At 37.8% G+C, this 19,656-nt stretch overlaps 1 protein-coding gene across 2 annotated transcripts in view; it reads left to right on the forward strand.

The window, feature by feature from the left end:
* Window positions 1-4,117, forward strand: part of OXCT1 (3-oxoacid CoA-transferase 1) — a 164,186-nt gene extending 160,069 nt beyond the window's left edge. For both annotated transcript variants that reach the window (XM_037023579.2, XM_037023580.2), the window contains exon 17: window positions 2,301-4,117. In XM_037023579.2, the coding sequence (XP_036879474.1) occupies window positions 2,301-2,342 (42 nt within the window). In that variant the 3' untranslated portion in view covers window positions 2,343-4,117. The remainder of the gene's footprint in view (window positions 1-2,300) is intronic.
* The last annotated feature ends 15,539 nt before the right edge of the window (window positions 4,118-19,656 follow it).

A 19,656-nucleotide genomic window follows, 5' to 3' on the forward strand; every position in this document is an offset into this window, starting at 1 on the left:
GATTGATATAGTTCCTACTCCCAAGGACCTTGGTCTTATTCTACAAGGAGGAATACATCTAAACCACCAATGGCAAAAAATTAACTAAGAATACTGCTTATTTATACATTTGTAGTGGAATCTGGAAGAAGTCAGCTCTATCCATTTTTTTGCCAAGTTGAATAAATTTATTTCCCCTAACATCTACAGTGACCTGGCATTATACCAGAATTAAACATATAGGCTCGGGATTTCAGTGGACTGGCAAGACAAATTGTTGGCTTATTCCCTACACTTAAAATCATACAGTCTTTGTGCTTGGCCTGTAGATCACCTTAGCAGGATTATCTGCTTCAGTTTGCATGGGTTTACAAAGTTGATGAGACTGTGGGATAATAGAATGAAAAATGGTGGCTTACAAAATGTTTTTCATTACAAAGAGACAGGCCAGGTCAATCTACATAAAGCTTCATCTTCTTTTCTGATAAAAGCCAGTTTCCTCATTGAGGATATAAATGGTATTAAGAGCTCAAAATGAGGCTAACATGACAAGGAAGAAAAATCATATGTTTAGTTAAAAAATTAAGGTGTCCAGTTTCCTTTTAAAGGATATCCTATAAAGCATCATTGGAAATGATCTGTTTAAAAAAATTTTTTTTTATTTCATTAAATTATTTCCACAGATGCTCTGTTGTTTAAACAAAGAAAATGGATTGTTTGTGAGACACACTCTCTAAATTCTAAGAGCCCAAAAGTGTTTTATTCTTTTCAGTAGAGTTTAAGATCTGTGCAAATGTGGGCTGTGGCTGTTTGTTTATTATATGTCTATTATTTCTCTACTGTTACCTGTCTGCTCTTGGAACTGACAAGTCTGGATGAGCTCTCCTTTATCCTGAGCTTTATATACCAAGCCATATACCAAATCTCTTTGTTTCCTGGTCATGTCATTCTTTTAGTAGAAAAATGGAAAGAGGGCAGAAACTCTTGGCATTGTGAAAGTTAATACAGAAATAATTTATAAATGAACTAAAAATATTTAACCTCAGCAAGGCCAAATAATTCCTTTTTCCTTCTATTTTTAATATTGACATAACCTCTGTTAGAAACCTTTCTTCTGGTTCTTTGAAGCTGATCTAATCCACTCACTCATTTGTTTGTTCATTCATTAATTTAGCAAAATATTAACTCTTTATTCTGGCAGAATGCCTCTTAGGCCCACTTCTATTGCCATATCCTTGAGAGGCTCTAAAAAACTCACCAAGTTTTTAATATTTATAGCTATGCTTTCCATGAGACTCAGTGCGTATTTGCCAGATTGAATAAAAAAATCTGTTTCTGTCATTCACCTTAAAAGAGCTGTCAAAGTTAAGCAAGACCACTTATATTTAGGTTTCTTCTTCTATCAGCTCAACCATTAAATGCAGACCTGTCCTCATTTTTCTCTGCTTCAGACTCTTAGGAATGCATTGGCTGTTCTGTACATTAAACATAATTTAGTCAACATTTAATTTTTTTTGTTGAAGTATAGTTGATATGTAACACTATATTGGTTTCAGGAATATAACATGGAAAGTTCAGCAATTACATATATTATGAAATAACACAATAAGTGTAGTAAGTGTAGTGACTGTCACCATACAAAGATATTAAAATATTATTGACTATATTCCCTATCCTGTACTTTTAGTTCCCATGACTTACTTTGTTCATTTGTTTACTATTATTTTTTACACTCTTACCTCCTTTATGTAATAATTTGAAATTTTTTCATTACCTTTATGTAATTTTTATTCTGATTCCAAAATTTCTGATAAAATTTGTTATTTATCATACATCTCTTCACCAACGTATGTATCTAGTTAATCCAAAGACTACACTGAGTGTCTCAACAAAACTGTGACTGGGCCCACTTTGAGGATTTTGAGACCTGCCACTTAATTTGTATGAGGTCTCATACAAATTTTGAGTGAGGTCTCAGAAGCATCACTTTCAGCGCTCTGGTCCATTCAGTAGAGAGCTTAGATATCAGGACCCTTTCTCTGTCTCCCTCTGCTTCTATGCTCTCCTTGTTACCAGTCTTAGTGACGCCTAATTTAGGAGCTATAATGCAAGAAGGTGGGAAACTCCTAAATACAATGTCAGTAGTAAAGGAGTTCTTCATCTCAGGGGTTCAGAATGGAGAATAATGAAGCAGCTTCAGGTGATGGCCATAGCAATGCTACATGTTTCCTACATCTTTCAGGTTTGGAAATTTATAGGAGAGATGCACATACCATGAGGTTTTTCATAATTTGGTTATTTTTTTCTTTTTCTTTTACCAGGTTTCACCAAATCTCATGCCAATGCAGCAGATTTCAACTTGAAATGTGGAATAGACATTTGTCCCAGGCTATGTGTTTGTCATTTTGATCTCATAGGATTTCATTGAAAGGACATCAGTAATCATAATTGTATATTCAACATACAGTTTTTAACAAGTTTCCTGCTATCATTTTATGCTTTGTGCAGCCATATAGACTTTGTTCTCTCAAGTATGCTGTGACATTTTAATGAAAATCAGAAAGAAAAAGTATAAACGATTATCTTGATTGTTTTATAAGTGCTAAGAAGGCTATCATTACAGTTGGTGCTCACATTGGATTTATCTTCATCTTCTGTGGTATGTACACTAAATTGTGTGCAGTTTGTGCCAAGATGGGCCCTTAGGAAGTGTTTCATTGATTTGCTGGCCCTCCTAACTAAATCATGACATGTAGAGAAAGAAGAATGAGGGGAAAAAATAGCCCAGATTATACCCAAGGCAGCATTGTATTAGTCCTGAGAGAGAGCATATACATGAGTTTGGATTAGGAGAAATGCTGTCTTAATGACTGTTTTTCCTTCAGCCTTCTCTGACTTTGCTTTTGCAGGCCCCTGATTTAATGATTACATCATGTGTCAGTAGGACATCTCTCTTCCTCCCTCACTTTTTGTAACTATATAGGTGCCCATGAAGGCAAATAGGAACATCTGTGTGGGAGAAGTAACTGGCTGTGGGAGGGGCTGATGGGTATAGGATCTATAGGGGCTGACATCCCACCAGAAAGTTGCCTTTATAAACCAACCAACCATGCGTTGCCAAAGATGAAGGTTTATTATAGGAAAAGGGCTATAATCATAACTGGTCTAGTCATTTTTCTCATTTTAAAACAGTGCTGTAGTCCTATGTATCTGAAAGAGTTTTCTCTATATCATTCAGGCCCAGTGGGCTACTTGTACAAAGCCAAGAGGAACTGTAGGATGATTCACCGTGAATCCATCCAGTCACAATGACAGCAGAGTTTTAAAAAAGGGTTGGGGGTGGGGGGGGTGCTTTCATATTTCTAAATATTGAATGCCTTTTTCTACAGAACAATGTTCTTACTGCTGCCTAGGCTGCTTTCTTGAACAAAGTACTTTTACTTCAGCTTTATCCTAATAGAGGAAATAATGATAAACCAAATTCAGGATCTGAAGAGCAGTGAACTTTTGTTCTTAAAAAATAAACACGGTGGATTAAGTTCTATAAGGAACTTCTCCTCTGCCATGTCCTCAGTACCAAAGAGTTGCCTGGAGGCATAGCAAGCATCCTGGATATCAAATGGGAGAAAAATACGGGCACCTGAAGTCAGGCCAGGCAGCTGTCCTGTAGACATAGCATAGTATAGTGCAATCAATCATTTGTCAGCCACCAGGTAGAGGAATTCACAGGTGTCATTAGGTGTCATCACCTGAAAGCCATCAGGTACAGCTGCATTGGTGTCATAAACAGTATTAAAAGGAGGAGAGAGGCTTTTTTGAGAGTATCACACTCTATATATAAAATAGCCTTTATGGCTGGCTGTTGAACGCATATTCTCCTGGTACTGGTAAAAAGGACTTTGCAAGGTCAGGAGAATAATATATATCTCTTTTAGAGTTATGATTTGGAAAAATGCATGTTATTGATGGTTGCTATACTTGCAGACTTACCTGCTTCTCATTCCAGACTGTTACTTTAGAATAATGTGATTCTAAGAATGTTCCCAACTTTGAGTGTCAAAATCTAAGTAGATGACTTTATATTCTTGATTAAAGAGTACCATGAATGTTAAGAAATACAGTAAATATTTTGAATTGATATAGATTGGTGTGATTGCTCTTTTTTCTCATTCCACAACAGTGTGACTAAACATGAGACTAACAACAAAGATTGGTGGAATGGCCAACAGTAAATAAAGTAAGCACACTTTACTCCTTCCAATCTAGTTTTTCTTTTCTTTTTATCTTACCAAAGAAAAGATACTATCCTTCATAAAAGAACAAGTGAAATATTTACCCAAATGAATTCTAACTTTTCTCCTTGTCAGACCAATTATTTATTTGTCTATAAAAATTGATTATCCTAGGTTTCATGTGTTAATATTCTTTTTGCTTTTATCAAACTTTAGGTCACACATACTTTAGTTGGCCAGTGGTGTGTTGCATTTGCTGGCATTTGGAAGTGGCTCTACTGGTAGGCTACCCAGCATCTGCATTGTCCTGGTAACAGACTCACCCCCTGGCCAAGGGGTTGGATGTGTGCCCAGGATATGTCTCCTTTGGTGGCTCTCCTTTGTCCATAGTGGTTGTACCCAGCAGTGGGCAAATGACCCAGGATGTACCAGCTAGTTTATTTCTCCCATATTTAAAAACTGGAGATGAGAGAGAAGCCAATTTTCTTATACCTTTGCAGTCACTAAGCCATAAGAATGTGAGTCTGGAACCAACACACCCAGTTTCCCCTCTTCACTGATGTGTGTGGGCGCACACAAGCACATGCATGCACACCCTACCAGATGAGCGCCAGTTAGAGAGAAAAAAGCTGAAATACAAACACATTGAGCTGTAGGGAGGGAGCATCCCAGTGGTATTTGCGCTCCTGGTTCTGGATATGCCTGAGGTCAACTTTCCTCCAGCCATGCTTGTGCATGAGCCAGTTCTCCTGTTTCACTTAAGCTGGGTCTTAGTCACCTGAAATCAGAGAATGAACTCAAAAGTCTTTGGCAGTACTTGGCTCTGGGAGGGACCTGATCTCCTGCAGAAGTTATACAGAATATGAACAAAACTGTTTGTACCCAGGCCCAGAGAACACATAGAAAAGAATTTATAGAAGTTACCAATGTGTAGGGAATATTGCAGGAAGAGGTTTTCTTTCTCTTATCATCTCAGTATAGTCAGCACAACTTTGAAAATTATTCCAGTGGAAGTATAAGTAGAGATTTATTCTGTGAATGGGTTTCTTTGCACTAACATTCTCCCTTTCCTCACAGGGTGTGATCTCAAGTTTCTTAAGCTTATCTTCAGATTTTCCATCTTTAAAATGCATAGAATATGCTCTTTTCCCCATGGTTTGTAAGATGTGATTAATACATCTGGTTGGAAAAATACTGACAGATGTTTGTAAAATGCTGTCCCGTAATAGTAGGTTGGGACAATTAGCAATTGTTCCTCTCCTTTATTTTTCATTGTCTGTACTGACTTTTTACCTAAGACCGTACTGAATATCAAAGTATGTTTAAGTTTAAATATCACTGTCGTGTGATCTGAATGCATATCTGTGTGACTTAAGTTCTCCTGCCTCTATAATATTAGACATGTTTGTGCGAAATTTTCCAAAGACACTCTTTATGGAGCATGTAGCAAGTCCTGTGAGAATAATGTCTGCACCAACCCTGGTAAACAGTCTACAATTGTACCTGTAGTTAACAATATGGTATTTTATGTTAAATGTTGTTACTACAATAAAAAAATAATGGAGTCTTATATTCAAAGAAATATGACAGTAACATAATGTTCTCATGTGGCATGTGTCTTCATGGTCCTATTGCCTTCTCACCCATACACCCATCCCCACTAGCTTCACAGGCTCATGCTATGCCAGGTTTTTTCTTTCCATAGCCCTGTCTTCCATGGACCTTGCAAGTCTACAATTGCACCAAACAAGACAATTCCTTCCCTGAAAGCCACAATTAAACACAAATGATATTTGGTTGTGGATGTTATATATGTTTGATTATCACCATCATTACTTTTAATAGGGTGCCATTCTGGATGGTGCACTTGTGAACACCTCAGGCAGCTGTTTGGGCTGTTTGGTAGCATGGAGTCTATTGGAAACACTCCTATTTCCACTAACAAAATATGGGAGCCCAGGTGCCCAAAGCAGTCATTTTATATATTTGGTTCATTCCTATGCATTCCATCTCTTACCCCTTAAAATCTCAGGAGGAAATCAGACACATTTTGAAATATCAGTCAAGATATTTCAAAATGTGCACATACTGGCCTCACTTTGGAATGTAGCGTGTATATTGTGTGTGTATGTTTTATATATTAGTAAAACAGCTGCGTGACTTGCCAGTGGTAGGTTCCAAAAATGTTTGTTGAGTCAGTTTACTAGTTGGAAACATGAGATGATAATAAGCCAGGCTTGAGGATGTCCCTCGGGTAAATAATTAGGTAAGACCTCTAAGAAAGGTAGGTAGAGAAATGGGGAAAGAAACTAGAGGTTGAATCTAGAGGCTGTCACAAAGGTGTAAAGAGACCTGCAATAATCACCTATATTTGTTTGGCATTTTATAATTTACAAAACACCTAAAATATGCTAGGTAGCTTATTTCACTCTCACAATAATCTTCCAGGGAGATATTACCTCCATTAAAATTAACCTCATTAGAGTGAAGTAAATAATGTCCATCAAGTCTTCAATCAAATTAGCCTTTCAGAGCTAATGTTGGACTTTGCCAAGGTAGTTAATGAGATGTGAATTAAATCCCCTGAATAGAACTAGATTTGTTGCTCTCTGGTAAGCTATAAAACAGAGTCCAAAACCTTTAAGGAGGCAAGTGTTGAAGCATTTTGTTCTTCCACATAGCTCTTGTGCACAACCAGTTTGTAAGGAAATGGGTAGTTGCCAAAAGAAAAAGGCTAATGGCACCCACTGGGCAAAATGTCCTTGTGAAAAGACTTGGAATTACTGGGTTTGCTCATATAAAAGGCCCTGTGTAGGCACCCACAGGTAAGAATGTTCAGCTGATACCAACAGGAGAGACTGATAGGCATTGCTTCATCTTTGTAGCTGAATACCTTTCTGAAATTTGTTTTCCATGGCATTAACCTTTACCCACGCTCAAAATCACACTTGTGGCTCAGAACCCCAGAGATAAGGTTGCTACTGACAGTCTGAAAATACATGTTCCTGTGACATGGAGAGAGCATCACTCAGTGAGATCTAGTGCCATTCCCTTCACCTGGGAAGACAGGGGCCATGGGAAGAAAACCAGCACAGCCCTGGAGCCTGTGGAGCTATTGGAGGTAGTGTAAGGGTGAGAAGGCAATAGGGCTGTGAAGACATACACCAGAGAAAATGATTTGGTACTACCATATCTTTTTGAATGTCAGACACTGTCAATTTTTTTTTATTGTAGTAAGAACATTTAACATGAGATCTACCCTCTTACCAAACAATATAGTTAACTATAGGTGCAATGTAATACAGCTGAACTCTAGAACTTACTAATCTTGTGTAAGTGAAATTCTGTACCCCTTGAACAGCAACTCCTCATTTCCCCTTCTCCCAGGCCCTGGCAACCACCATTCTACTCTCTGTTTCTATGAGTTTGACTATTTTAGATATCTCATATAATTGGAATCATGCAATATTTGTTCTTCTGTGACTGGCCTTATATAAAATGTCCTCCAGGTTCATCCATGTTGTTGTATATGGCAGGATTTTTCTTTTTATGGCTATATAGTATTCTATTTAGTGTATGTACCATATTTTCTTTATCCATTTATCCATTGATGGGCATTTGAGTTGTTTCTATATCTTGGCCATTGTGAATAATGCTGCAGTGGACATGGGAGTGCTAATCTCTTCGAGATCCTGATTTCAATTTTTTTGGATATACACCCAAGAATGTGATTGAGAGATCATATGATCATTGTATTTTTAATTTTCTGAGGAACTTCCATAATGCTTTTATAGCAACTGCACCATTTAGTGTTCCCACCCACAGTATACAAGGGTTCCTGTTTATTCATATTCTTGTCAACATGTTATCTTTTGTTTTGGTCATAGCAATCCTACTGGTTTTAGGTGATACTTTATAGTGGTTTTGATGTACATTTCCTTGATGATTAGTGACAATGAGTATCTTTTCATATACCTGTTGGTCACTTGTGTGCTTTCTTTGGAGAAATGTCTATTCAGGTCCTTTGCCCATTTTTGAATTGGGTTATTTAAACTTTTATTGAGTTGTAGGAGTTCCTTACACAGATGCAGTACCACTAGTCTATTTTTACTTCTGTTGCCTGTGCTTTTGGTGTCATATCCAAAAAGTCATTCCAAGACCAATTTCCAGAAGATTTTCTCCCCTATTTTCTAGTAGTAGTTTATAGATTTTTGTCTTATGTTTAAATGATCCATTTTAAGTTGATCTGTATGTGGTAATAGATATCTAATTGTCCTATTTCATTTACATATGGATATTCAGTTTTCCCAACACTGCTGAAGAGACTTTCTTTTCCCATCATATATTCTTGGTACCCTTATTGAAAATCAGTTGACCATATATACATGTATTTATTTCTGGGCTCTCTATTCTATTCCATTGGTCTATATTTTTGAAGACACCATCAATTTAAAAATGCACTATGATTTTATTTACTTTTTATCACTTAGAAATTTTATTGTATGTCTATATATTGTTTTTTTTTTTAGATTTTCCCTCTCACCCTCTCAGTCTCAGATAAGTTTGCGTAGTATTTAAAACAAAGAAGTTTCATTAATGATATTTTATTCAGCTGATAGACATATGCAATTAGTGGCCCAAGGACATTTGTTCATTGATAATCCAAGGGCTTCTCACTGACAAAGGGTTTATGTTGTCTAAGACATAGATTAGGGCTGGGGATCAAGTCAGGACAAGGATGAGAGGGGCTTGCGGTACCTGCCTCAGCCTCTCCCAGAGCAGCGGGGCTGTCCATTAAGTCAGTATCATCAAACTCTATGTGAGATTGTTGAAGAAGGAAGAATGCCATTTAGGATGAGTGTTGCTATGGAATAAATGTGTCCCCCACAAAATATATATGTTGAAACCCTAATCTCCATTATGATAGTATTTAGAGGTAGGGCCTTTTTGGAGGTAATAGGTTTAAAGGAGGTCGTTAAGAGTGGGGCTTCCGTGGTGGGAATAGTGCCCTTAGAGAAGATCAGAGCCCGTTCTCTGCCTTGTGGATGCAGCAAGATGGCAGCCATCCACAAACCACACAAAGGGCCCTCACCAGACCCAGATCTTCCAGCATCTTGATCTTGGACTTCCCAGCCTCCAGAACTGTGAGAAATAAATGTTTAATGTTTAAGCCACTCAGTCTATGGTATTTAGTGTAGCAGCCTGAATTAAGACTAATGTGATCAACTTGGAAAAAGCCCAAGAAGACAAAGATTTAAAAAGAATAAAATACACAGAATATTTAACTCATAGAAGAGATGCTAAAGAAGTGATAATACGAATTTAAGAAACTATTACATATATCTAATGAAGAATGCCCCAGGTCAAGAAAAGGGGAAGAACTGGGGCACGACAGTTGGGGGTGAGAAATTTAATTTAAGCAGCGTTTCCAGACATTGAAACCTTAGAACAGGAATTAAATCATTTACCTACTTATTTATTCACTCATTCATTCATTCATTGGTAGGAATTGAGGGAGGGATAGGGACTGGAGAAGTTTTGTGTAGTCTGATTTAAAGACAGTCTTGATATTTAATATTCCTGAAGTATATTCAGGGATATTGGCTTTACAGTCTAGATCCTCTTTGCAAGCTTACCAACTCTCATTTAACCCAAGAAATACATTAGCATATGCTTGGCAAACTAGTTGCTCAATAAATTTTTAGTGAGAAAGTGAATAAAGAGTGGATGAATTAAGGAAAATAACTCAGTGGTACAAGTATCATGGTCATACAAAATTCAGTTTGTCTTTTTACCCATCTAACTCCAAGTAATAACAACAAATAAATCCACAACTAGTTTGGGGATATGACAGTAATAGTTTAGATCTTCCTTTATCTCTCTCTATTTTCATTTTATTTAAATAGTTTTTCTTTGTTTCTTCTCATCTCCCCTTTCATTTTTCCTTCAATTATTTTCTTCCAACATACATTTTTTGAGTACCTTATCAGTGAGGATCCAATCAGGAGACAGAAACTACATGGTAAATTGAACAGGGATATTTTAATGTAAAGAATTATTAACTATAACAAGGAATTGTAATAATTAGGAATTGGCTGGTATGAACTGGAGAGGAGTCTAAACAATACTGGTAGTGGATATGAGGAACCGCCACACCCCTACATTTGAGATCAAGCATCTCAAGAAGAGGCCTGCAGGACTGAGATCCAGACCCTGTGGAAAGAGCAGTGCTGTCACTCACTGGATGATGAACAACTTGTAGTGCCATGCCAGCAGAACTTGCTGAAAATCTGCCTCAGAGGAGGCAGAAGAACCCATCCCCAAGGGGATCTTCAGAAGTTGCTACAAAGCCACCTAAAGAGATGCCAGGGATGCCATTGGGACATGGTGAGGTGTCCCACCTGCAGCACTCCACTGCGAAGCCTCTGAGGGAGTGCTGGGGGAAGCAGGTGGCACTGAGCCCCATTAGCCACCACACACCGCAGGAACCACCAACTGGATAAGCCAATTGTGCTTCAGTTTGGGATGCTGGAGAAGTTGCGTGGACTCTAGGGGCTGGATGGGGGAAAACTGTGAGCTGCAAGACCCAACAAGAGAAGTACACCATATCAGGAGGAGAAGCCACCTCCTCCTCCAGTGCCTCTCACAGCCTCCTGTTGACAAAGCTGAATGTTGTTCCAATTGGCAAAGGAGTACTGTTTTCAGGGCCCATCTCCATTACCTTGGTGAAGACAATGAAGGGTGGATTTGGAGCTGAAAGTCAATAAATTGATAGCCTGCATAACTACCTCCCATGAGTCACAGGGTGCTAAGCTCTAGGAATATACCATTAAGAGTGTAGAGAAATAGCTCTTAATCAAATGATCACATTATTTAGAGTAAATTTGTAATTGTGTTGAGATTTCCTTTTCTATGAAGGAAAAGTATGTGTACCGTGAGACACTGTCTAGGGGAGTCTTGAAACTTCATACATGCCTTTTATTCAGCATATCCTTAAATATGCCATAGGTTATTCAGTAAAATGAATAGCCATGTTTAGAAAGAAACTAAAATGACTCTCAACAACTGAAACAAAACAATAGGGAGATCAAGTAGTGTATGAATCACTATGATCTACACAAAATCAGAAGGAATTCTGCCATAAACAGTGCAATATTCCTGGTAAGGAGCAGTTGGAGACAAGACCAACCATCATTTATGCTTGATTTAAGAAAATCTGAACTTAATAGTTTCAGTGAGATATTAGAATTACTGAAAGGATAAAAACTAGAATAATCTTGGTCCAGTGTAAGGGGCATAGCACTCAATGGCTATTGTAGTCATTTGACTATAGATGTTTTATTCTGAAAAGGATATTATATAGATAAGATCTGTTCTGAAAAGGTCAATGAAAATATACAATTGTGAGTCAGGAAATACATCAGTGAGAATGTTGCTGACCAAGTGGAACCAGCTGTGTTTTTCAGAGAGGAAGCAATTGTGAAATGACCTCATTGTCATCTATAGTCTCAGGAAGAACAGAAACGTTCTGAGGACAGCAGAGCTTATGGTACAACTGGACATGTTTACAAAAGTTAACTCAGGCAGAAGGGGAAAAGAGTGCTTCAAGTCAGAACACCAGCTGTACATAGAGGAGATGCTCATGTTTTATCTCATGTGAATTTCCTTTTAATAAGGACACATCTTTTTCATTTCATCAAGATCATAGCAAAAAGATCAATCTAGTCCAGAAAAACAGTAATTAGGGTAAAAATAATTCAATAATCAATAATACATTCCATGGAGTACACCTGCCTAATAGACATGTTCTGAAAGCATTGATTTTTTTTTTCAACAACACAAAAAGAAAGGATTTTTGAACCTTTGTTCCACAATTAGTTTATGTCCTCTAGCTGAGAAACTTCATGATTTGACCTCATCAGAAAAGGTATTCATTTGTGGGTGAAGTTATATGACAAAGTCTGGATGAAAAATACTCTGGCAAATAATAATAACAATAAAAATTGGGAAAAGATAGATGAGATAATATTGGAGAAATTTTGGTAATTATTGAACCTGGGGGCAGTAGGTACAGGAAAGTTCATTGTATCATTCACTTTAGTGTATGTTTGACGTTTTTCATATTTAAAAAGTTTCCAAAGGAAATTATAAGTGACTATATATTTCAGCATCTTTATAATTACAGTTCTGAATAAAAAGATTTAGTGATGATCTTTTGGATTATGGCTGTGAAAGTTAGTCAAAAGGAATGAATCTCAATGGAGAAAAGAATATGAGGAAGGATTTTTAAAAATCAAATTTTATTTTTCCAATCACTAGTAATGCAAATCTTGGTTCTAAATAGAATTATAAGAAGTACAAGAAGCATGAAAAGACAGCCAACATCATTAACTATCAGGAAAATGCAAATTAAAATCTCAATGAGATGTTACTACACACCTATCAGAATATCCCCAGACAATGACCATCAAATTCTAGTGAGGATGTGCACAGGATGTGCACACACTGAAGAAAACCTGCATTGCTGTTAGGAATGTAAAATGGCAAAGCTACTCTGAAATACTGTTGGGCTTTTTCTTTTAATATGGCCTAGCAAATGTACTATTGGGCATTTACCCCAGAAAAAAACTCATGTTCATACAAAAACCTATAGGTAAATGTCTGTAGTAGTTTTATTCATAAAAGCCAAGAACTGGAAGCAGCTGGATGCCTTTCAATAGGTGAATGGTAAGCAAAGTGATAAATCTCAACGTGGAATTCTGCTCTGCATTAAAAAGGAATGAAGAATTGATACACTTAACAATGGAGACTCTCCAGAAAATTAGGCTGAAGGAGAAAAGCCAATAGGAAGAGATTATATATTATATTATTTCATTTATGTAACATTTTTGAAATGACAAAACTTTAGGTTGGATAACAGATTAGTGGTTACTAGAGGTTTGGGACCTAAAAGGGAAAGTGGAAGGGAAGCAGGTGTGGTTGTAACAGGATGACACAATACGATGTGATCATGTGGTGGTGGAACTGTATACTGTATCAACTGTGGTGTGGATATGTGAGCGTACACGTGATAAAATTTTAAATACACAAACACACAAATGAACACAAGTAAAACAGTAATATAAATAAGATTGGTGGGTCAGTTTCATTAACCTGGTTGTGATATTATAATACAGTTTTTCAAGATAATATCATTGGACGAGGTGATCTGTTATTTCTCCCAACTGAATGAGAATCTAAAATTATCTCAATAAAAATTTCAATGAAAAATAAGTGCAAAAATAAAAGTCCAAAGACTGTCTTTTTAATCTCTAACCTTGATGGATGTTCTCCTGACTTTTTTTTTACTTGGAATAAAAGAAAGGTTATACTCTTCCTATTAATAACAGGAAGTGTTTACCCTTTTTTTTCTAGCAGTGCCACCCATTAGTTGGATGTCTCTGAATAAGTGTCCTACCCTTACTGCGTCTGTTTTCTAATATGTAAATGGATATAATATCTTCCTCATAAGAACATTGTTAGTATTAAAAATATATCAAGTGCCTGATATACATATAGTAGCCACTTAAAAAATCCCCCTGCACATTGGAGATATTTTTTCATTTGTAGGTTTGTGTTAGGATCCCTGTTTTTTCCACTTCTGCTCACTCTTCTGCCTCTGGGAATTTTCTTACATGTTTGTGTGTCCCTTAGAACATGCAAAATATTTACGTACAGTAAACTCTCTGGTTAAGAAAAAAGTTCGGAAAGAAAACTTAGAACTAATGGGCAAAAAAAGATACTGGATTATCTGTGGTTTTCAGTTATCTATCCTCTTCCTGGCCAAGTGTAGCATGTGAAATTGGGAATTACTGGCATTGAAATTAATGGCAATTTGAAATGCTGAACTCAAGTCAGGTTATTAAAGATGAATGTAAGTTCTCATGGTGGTCTCTCGTTAGTTCTCATTTTTTGCCAAGGACACCTGTTGATTTAAAAATGTAAAAGTCCTCAGTGAGAACTTGTTCTGGCCTTGTAGAACTTTGGAAAAACCTGCACTGCACCATTGGTAATTATATGCATCTGGGTTCACTACTTCTAGGAAATAAATAATGAGCATTTTTTTTTTGAAGATAAAATGAGAAAAATTAACTCTTAAAAAGCAAGCAGGCCCCAGGAATTCCACTTGTAGGAATTTACCCTAAGACCGCAGCAATCAAGTTTGAGAAAGACAGATGCACACCTATGTTTATCGCAGCACTATTTACAATAGCCAAAAATTGGAAGCAACCTAAATGTCCATCGGTAGATGAATGGATAAAGAAGATGTGGTACATATACACAATGGAATACTACTCAGCCATAAGAAGAGGGAAAATCCTACCATTTGCAGCAACATGGATGGAGCTGGAGAGTACTATGCTCAGTGAAATAAGCCAAGCGGAGAAAGAGAAATACCAAATGATTTCACTCATCTGAGGAGTATAAGAACAAAGGAAAAACTGAAGGAACAAAACAGTAGCGGAATTACAGAATCCAAAAATGGACTAATAGGTACCAAAGGGAAAGGAACTGGGGAGGATGGGTGGGCAGGGAGGGATAAGGAGGGGGAAGAAGAAAGGGGGTATTAAGATTAGCATGCATAGGGGGTGGAGGGAGAAAGGGAAGGGAGGGCTGTATAACACAGAGAGGACAAGTAGTGATTCTACAACATTTTGCTATGCTGATGAACAGTGACTGTAATGTGGTTTTTAGGGGGGACTTGGTATAGGGGAAAGCATAGTAAACATAGTATTCTTCATGTAAGTGTAGATTAAAGATTAAAAAAAAAGAAAGAAAGAAAGAAAAGGGGAATTACTCCTTGATAGGATAAAACTATTGGTAAATCAAAGATTAATGCATGTTTTAAATATCCTTAATTTTGATCACTTAAAGGGTGTCAGATGATTGGCTATGGAGGTACTCTTTCCTTATAATATACCTTTCTCTTAATAAAAATTAAAAAAAAAAAAAAAGCAGTTCCTGTGTGCTGACCTCCAATGAGTTCTGCACAGTGGTATAGAGGGCATGTCAAAGTGTGGGCAAAGGGTCCGTTAGTTTTTATGCAGAAGATCAAGGCCTAGCTTGGCTACCCAGAAAATGAACTAAGATATGATATGAGGAGGAGCTTCCGGCATCAGCACTCTCTGGAGGACTCGTGTCGGGGGATGATCATCAAAAAGCCTCCACAGGGATCCGGGCGATGCTGTGGTTGTGGCTGCGTCCATCCCACCGTCTCCTGGACTTGCCTCTGGAATGAGGAGGGAGATGTCTAGGCTGGCATGTGCATACATTGAGACAACGAATTTGACCGGATCTGTACTGTTGGAACTCAACCAGGAGTTGGGAGGGGTGCAAGGTGTAGCACTCCAAAATCTTATGACTATAGACTATCTACGGTTAAAAGGACATATGGGAGGTGAACAGATCCCAGAAATGGGCTGCTTTAATTTGTCTGATTTCTCTCAGACTGTTCAAGTACAGTTGGACAATATCCATCATATCATAAACAAATTCTCACAAATGCCTAGGGTGCCTTACTGGTTTTCTTGGCTTCACTGAAGATGGCTGGTAATTATAGATTTGCTTAGTTTATGTCACTGTATTCCTATTATGTTAATATGTGTACGCAAGTTAGTTAGTAGTTTAAAACCTATACATGCTTAAGGTACTCTACAAGAAGATATGTCAAAGAAATAATCAATCCTCCCATGTTTTCTTCCATATGCTACCTCTATAGCTTTTCTTCTTCCTTCCTAATTACAACCCTTAAATAGAATTCGTGCCTCATATTGAATTTACGGAGCATCATAATTCCTCCAGGTGGTAAAGATACCTCGAGACAAGTGCTGGGCATAGAAACCACACGGCATAAATCTGCAAAGAAGTAAAAAGCTAACCTTTTCAAACAATATGGCTTCTCTCTCACTTACCAACTTTACATCTCCCTGTACGGCCCCGGAAGATGACTGGTTAGCCAGAGATGGGTAAGATTCCTCAAGGGAGAAACAACCTAAAACAGGCACAGTCGCAGGGGGGCCATCAGGTGAGAAATTGGGGATCAACAGTGGTGAGGCTTAGAACCTCACCCCCCCTGTTTTGAGAGAAATCTTCTGCATCCGTGGATGTTTTAATGCCCTTGTCTAGCTTGGATTAACACATAGTCTACAGGCACACACCTGATCATCTACAATTGCTCTCTTACAACACTAAAATATGTTTTCTGCCTTTATCTTGCATCTACCTTCCACTTCAGCATTTTATTAAAAATAAAAATAATAATAATAATAAAGGGAGAAATGTGGGATCCACATATAAATCAAGTATAAAAATCAAACGAATATTCATATTTAACCTGATTGTTTATAATTCATAATGCGTGATCAAAACCGAAAGTTTCTATGATGACTGCCCTTGTACTGTTCACCATGTAAGAACTTATTCACTATCTAAGAATTCTTTCACCATGTAAGAACTTGTTTGTTATGCTTCAGAAGATTGGAGACTGATGAGAATTAGGCTTGAGATGGATTAATGATTATGCACTGAGCATTGACCCCCCTATACAGAATTTTATTGTTGTTAACCATTTGATCAATAAATATGAGAGATGCCCTCTCAAAAAAAAAAAAAAAGCAAGCAAGCTATTTTCTAGTAGTAATGGTGGTGCAGATTGCTATAGATGAATCTGGCCACAGGAAACAATCAGGAAAGCTGGATAAAAAACACTCCCCCCTCAAAAAAAACATTTGAGGTTATCAAAGAGTATATAGCGCAGCTACAGTTGCCTGGAGCAAAAATAAAGCACAGTGCAGTTAGTCTTACATTCTTAAGCTTGACATTCCATTTTTCTTCTTGAAGTATTTGTTAATTTATAAGATTTGTGGAGCCAAAACATTGAGAAAGTAAATATAAAGTGATGGCTAAGAGTCTGAAAAACTTAGAAGAGCTTAAACTGCCTTAAGAAGTTGGAGAGACAAACTTTAGAAGTCAGGGCCAGCTGAAGAGGAAAGGTCCCAGTTAACACTTTAGAATTGCCAATTAGTTCCCCAGAAGGGCTCCACCTAAGAGGTAAGGATAGACCAGAAATAGACAAGTCTTCATAGAGACAGAAATCTATAGTCAAAACATCTCAGTCCCTAGGTGAAATAGGATAAGCTGACTACTCACCAGAAAAAAAACAATACTCTTCTCAAGCAGACCTCAGCAAGAATCTCAAATTACTGCCACACATGTTCTAACAGATGATCCAGAAGTTGGAATCATCAGACACAGGCTTTAAAAAAAGGTTAATATATTCAAGAAAATAGATGTTGAAACAAAGAACTTAAGAAGAGAAATTCCTAACAGTAAATCAAAATTAAGAGCTCAATAGATGAGTGAGCATTAAGTAAGAGCAGATGACAGTTAATTTAGTAAACTGAAAGATAGGACAAGCACAGAGAAACAAAGGGATAAAGAAAATACTGAAAAGTGTGTAAGAACACATGGAATATAGTAAAATGGGGTTTAATAATTGTGTAAAAATGTTAGGAAGAAGAAGAAAATGGAGCTACGGGTTTAGTGGACAAAATATTGGCCAAGAAAGACTGTCAGAAGAATTTAAGCCACAGATTTAAAGAAGCTCCACCAAGCTAAGCAGGATTAAAAGCAAAAACAAAAGCGTAGGCCCATCAGCACCCAATATTTAACAGGAAGAGGCAAAGAGCAATTTTAAAAGCAACCAGAGGAACAAACAATACATTACTTTTAAAAGAGGAAAAGTAAGCTGGGGAGTGACTTCTTGGACCAGGGTGCCCAAGAATTCAGCTCAGTTGTGGCACTATCTACTGTGAGATAACATCAGGTTCCACATGTTAGGGCTCAGTCCTACAAGACTCTGCCCCCAACCCTACTCCAAATGCCAGTCAGTAACCTCAATCATTCCCTGTACTTCTGACATATTGGCTGTAAATCAGAGGTTCCCAAGACTCTCCTTGGGTTGGGTTAATTTGCAATAGTGATTCATAGAACTCAGACATTTTACTTACTAGATCACTGGTTTATTATAAAAGGATATAACACAGGAACAGGCAATGAAAGAGATGCTGAGGGCAAGGTATGAGGAAAGGGCAAGGAGCATCCCTGTCCTTTCCAGTCACACCACTCTCCCAGCACCTCCATGTGTTCACCAGCCCAGAGGCTTTTGGAACCCTTTCCTTTTGGGTTTTATGGAGGCTTCATTACATAGACACAATTGATGAAATCATTTGCCACTGTCAGTTGGTTCAACCTCCAGGCCCTGTCACCTCCCTGGAGGTCTGGGGGTGGGAATGAAAGTTCCAACCTTCTAACCACATGATGACTTCTACTGGCAACCAACCCACATTTCTAGGAAGGAGTCCAAAAATCACTCTATTAATCTAACAAAACTCACCTTTATCATCCTCAACACTCAGGAAATTCCAAGGGTTCAGTGAGCTGTGAGCCAGGAACAGTAAACAAAAACCAAATATATATGAGAAATATATTTTGATCATGTAAATGACCAAATATGTATTTCTCATATATCACAATATTACAGTTCACCTGCTCCTTTCTGAACAAATCCTTATAGCAAAAGAATCATAAAAGTCAAAGATAACTGGCACATTACTAACATCTCATTCAGTCATTAATAACTATGCAGGTCAGTATCATACGGAAATGTATCTCAGGGCAAGGCCACTCAGTTGTGCAGGCTTCCATTTGATCTTGTCTGGTTCTAAAAGCAGGAGTAGCCTCAGCAATATATGACTTCACCTTTCAGCATCTGATATAATTGAACTAAGGACAAAAATCTCTTGCTCTGACCCTCTTTCGAGGTGCTAATGTAATATTGGATTTCCCTTATTATGTAACCCATTCATTCCCTTCCCCTCAGCTGCTATTTTTCCCTTCTCTCCATTTATACCCAAACTTTTCCACCTTGGAAAGGACGTTGAGTTCGGCCACTGTGCTGGTCTATATAACTGGCAGCAATACTAGTCTAGCAAGTGCCTCCCCCACAGCTCACTCCTGATCACACTGAGTAAGGTTTCATAGCTGCAACTATGGGCTATTTTCACCACCAGGCAATATAGCTGAATTCACTGTTAATCCCAATCTGGCAGATGGGTTGAAGGCAAACCCCTACTCCATCAGGCCCTGAGGAATTGTAATGTAAAGGTTAAAAACATTGTTACAGTTTTCTGCTTAGGAAGCATCCCTGCACTTGTATTTGCAGTCCTGGTCATATGACCACTGCATCAGGTAGGGGAAGGTGTATCAGCAGCTTCCCCACCACCTCTTCCCCAGATGCACCAGAAGAACAGAGAAGTCTATCCAGTGGGGACACTCCTTGAGTCACAGTCCCATTCATGGTGAGTATGAGCACCCCCTGTGATGGTGTGTCAGTCAACCCTTCATG

The sequence above is a fragment of the Manis javanica genome, chromosome 1 (genome assembly GCF_040802235.1).
Source record: "Manis javanica isolate MJ-LG chromosome 1, MJ_LKY, whole genome shotgun sequence".
NCBI classification, from domain to species: Eukaryota; Metazoa; Chordata; class Mammalia; order Pholidota; family Manidae; genus Manis; species Manis javanica.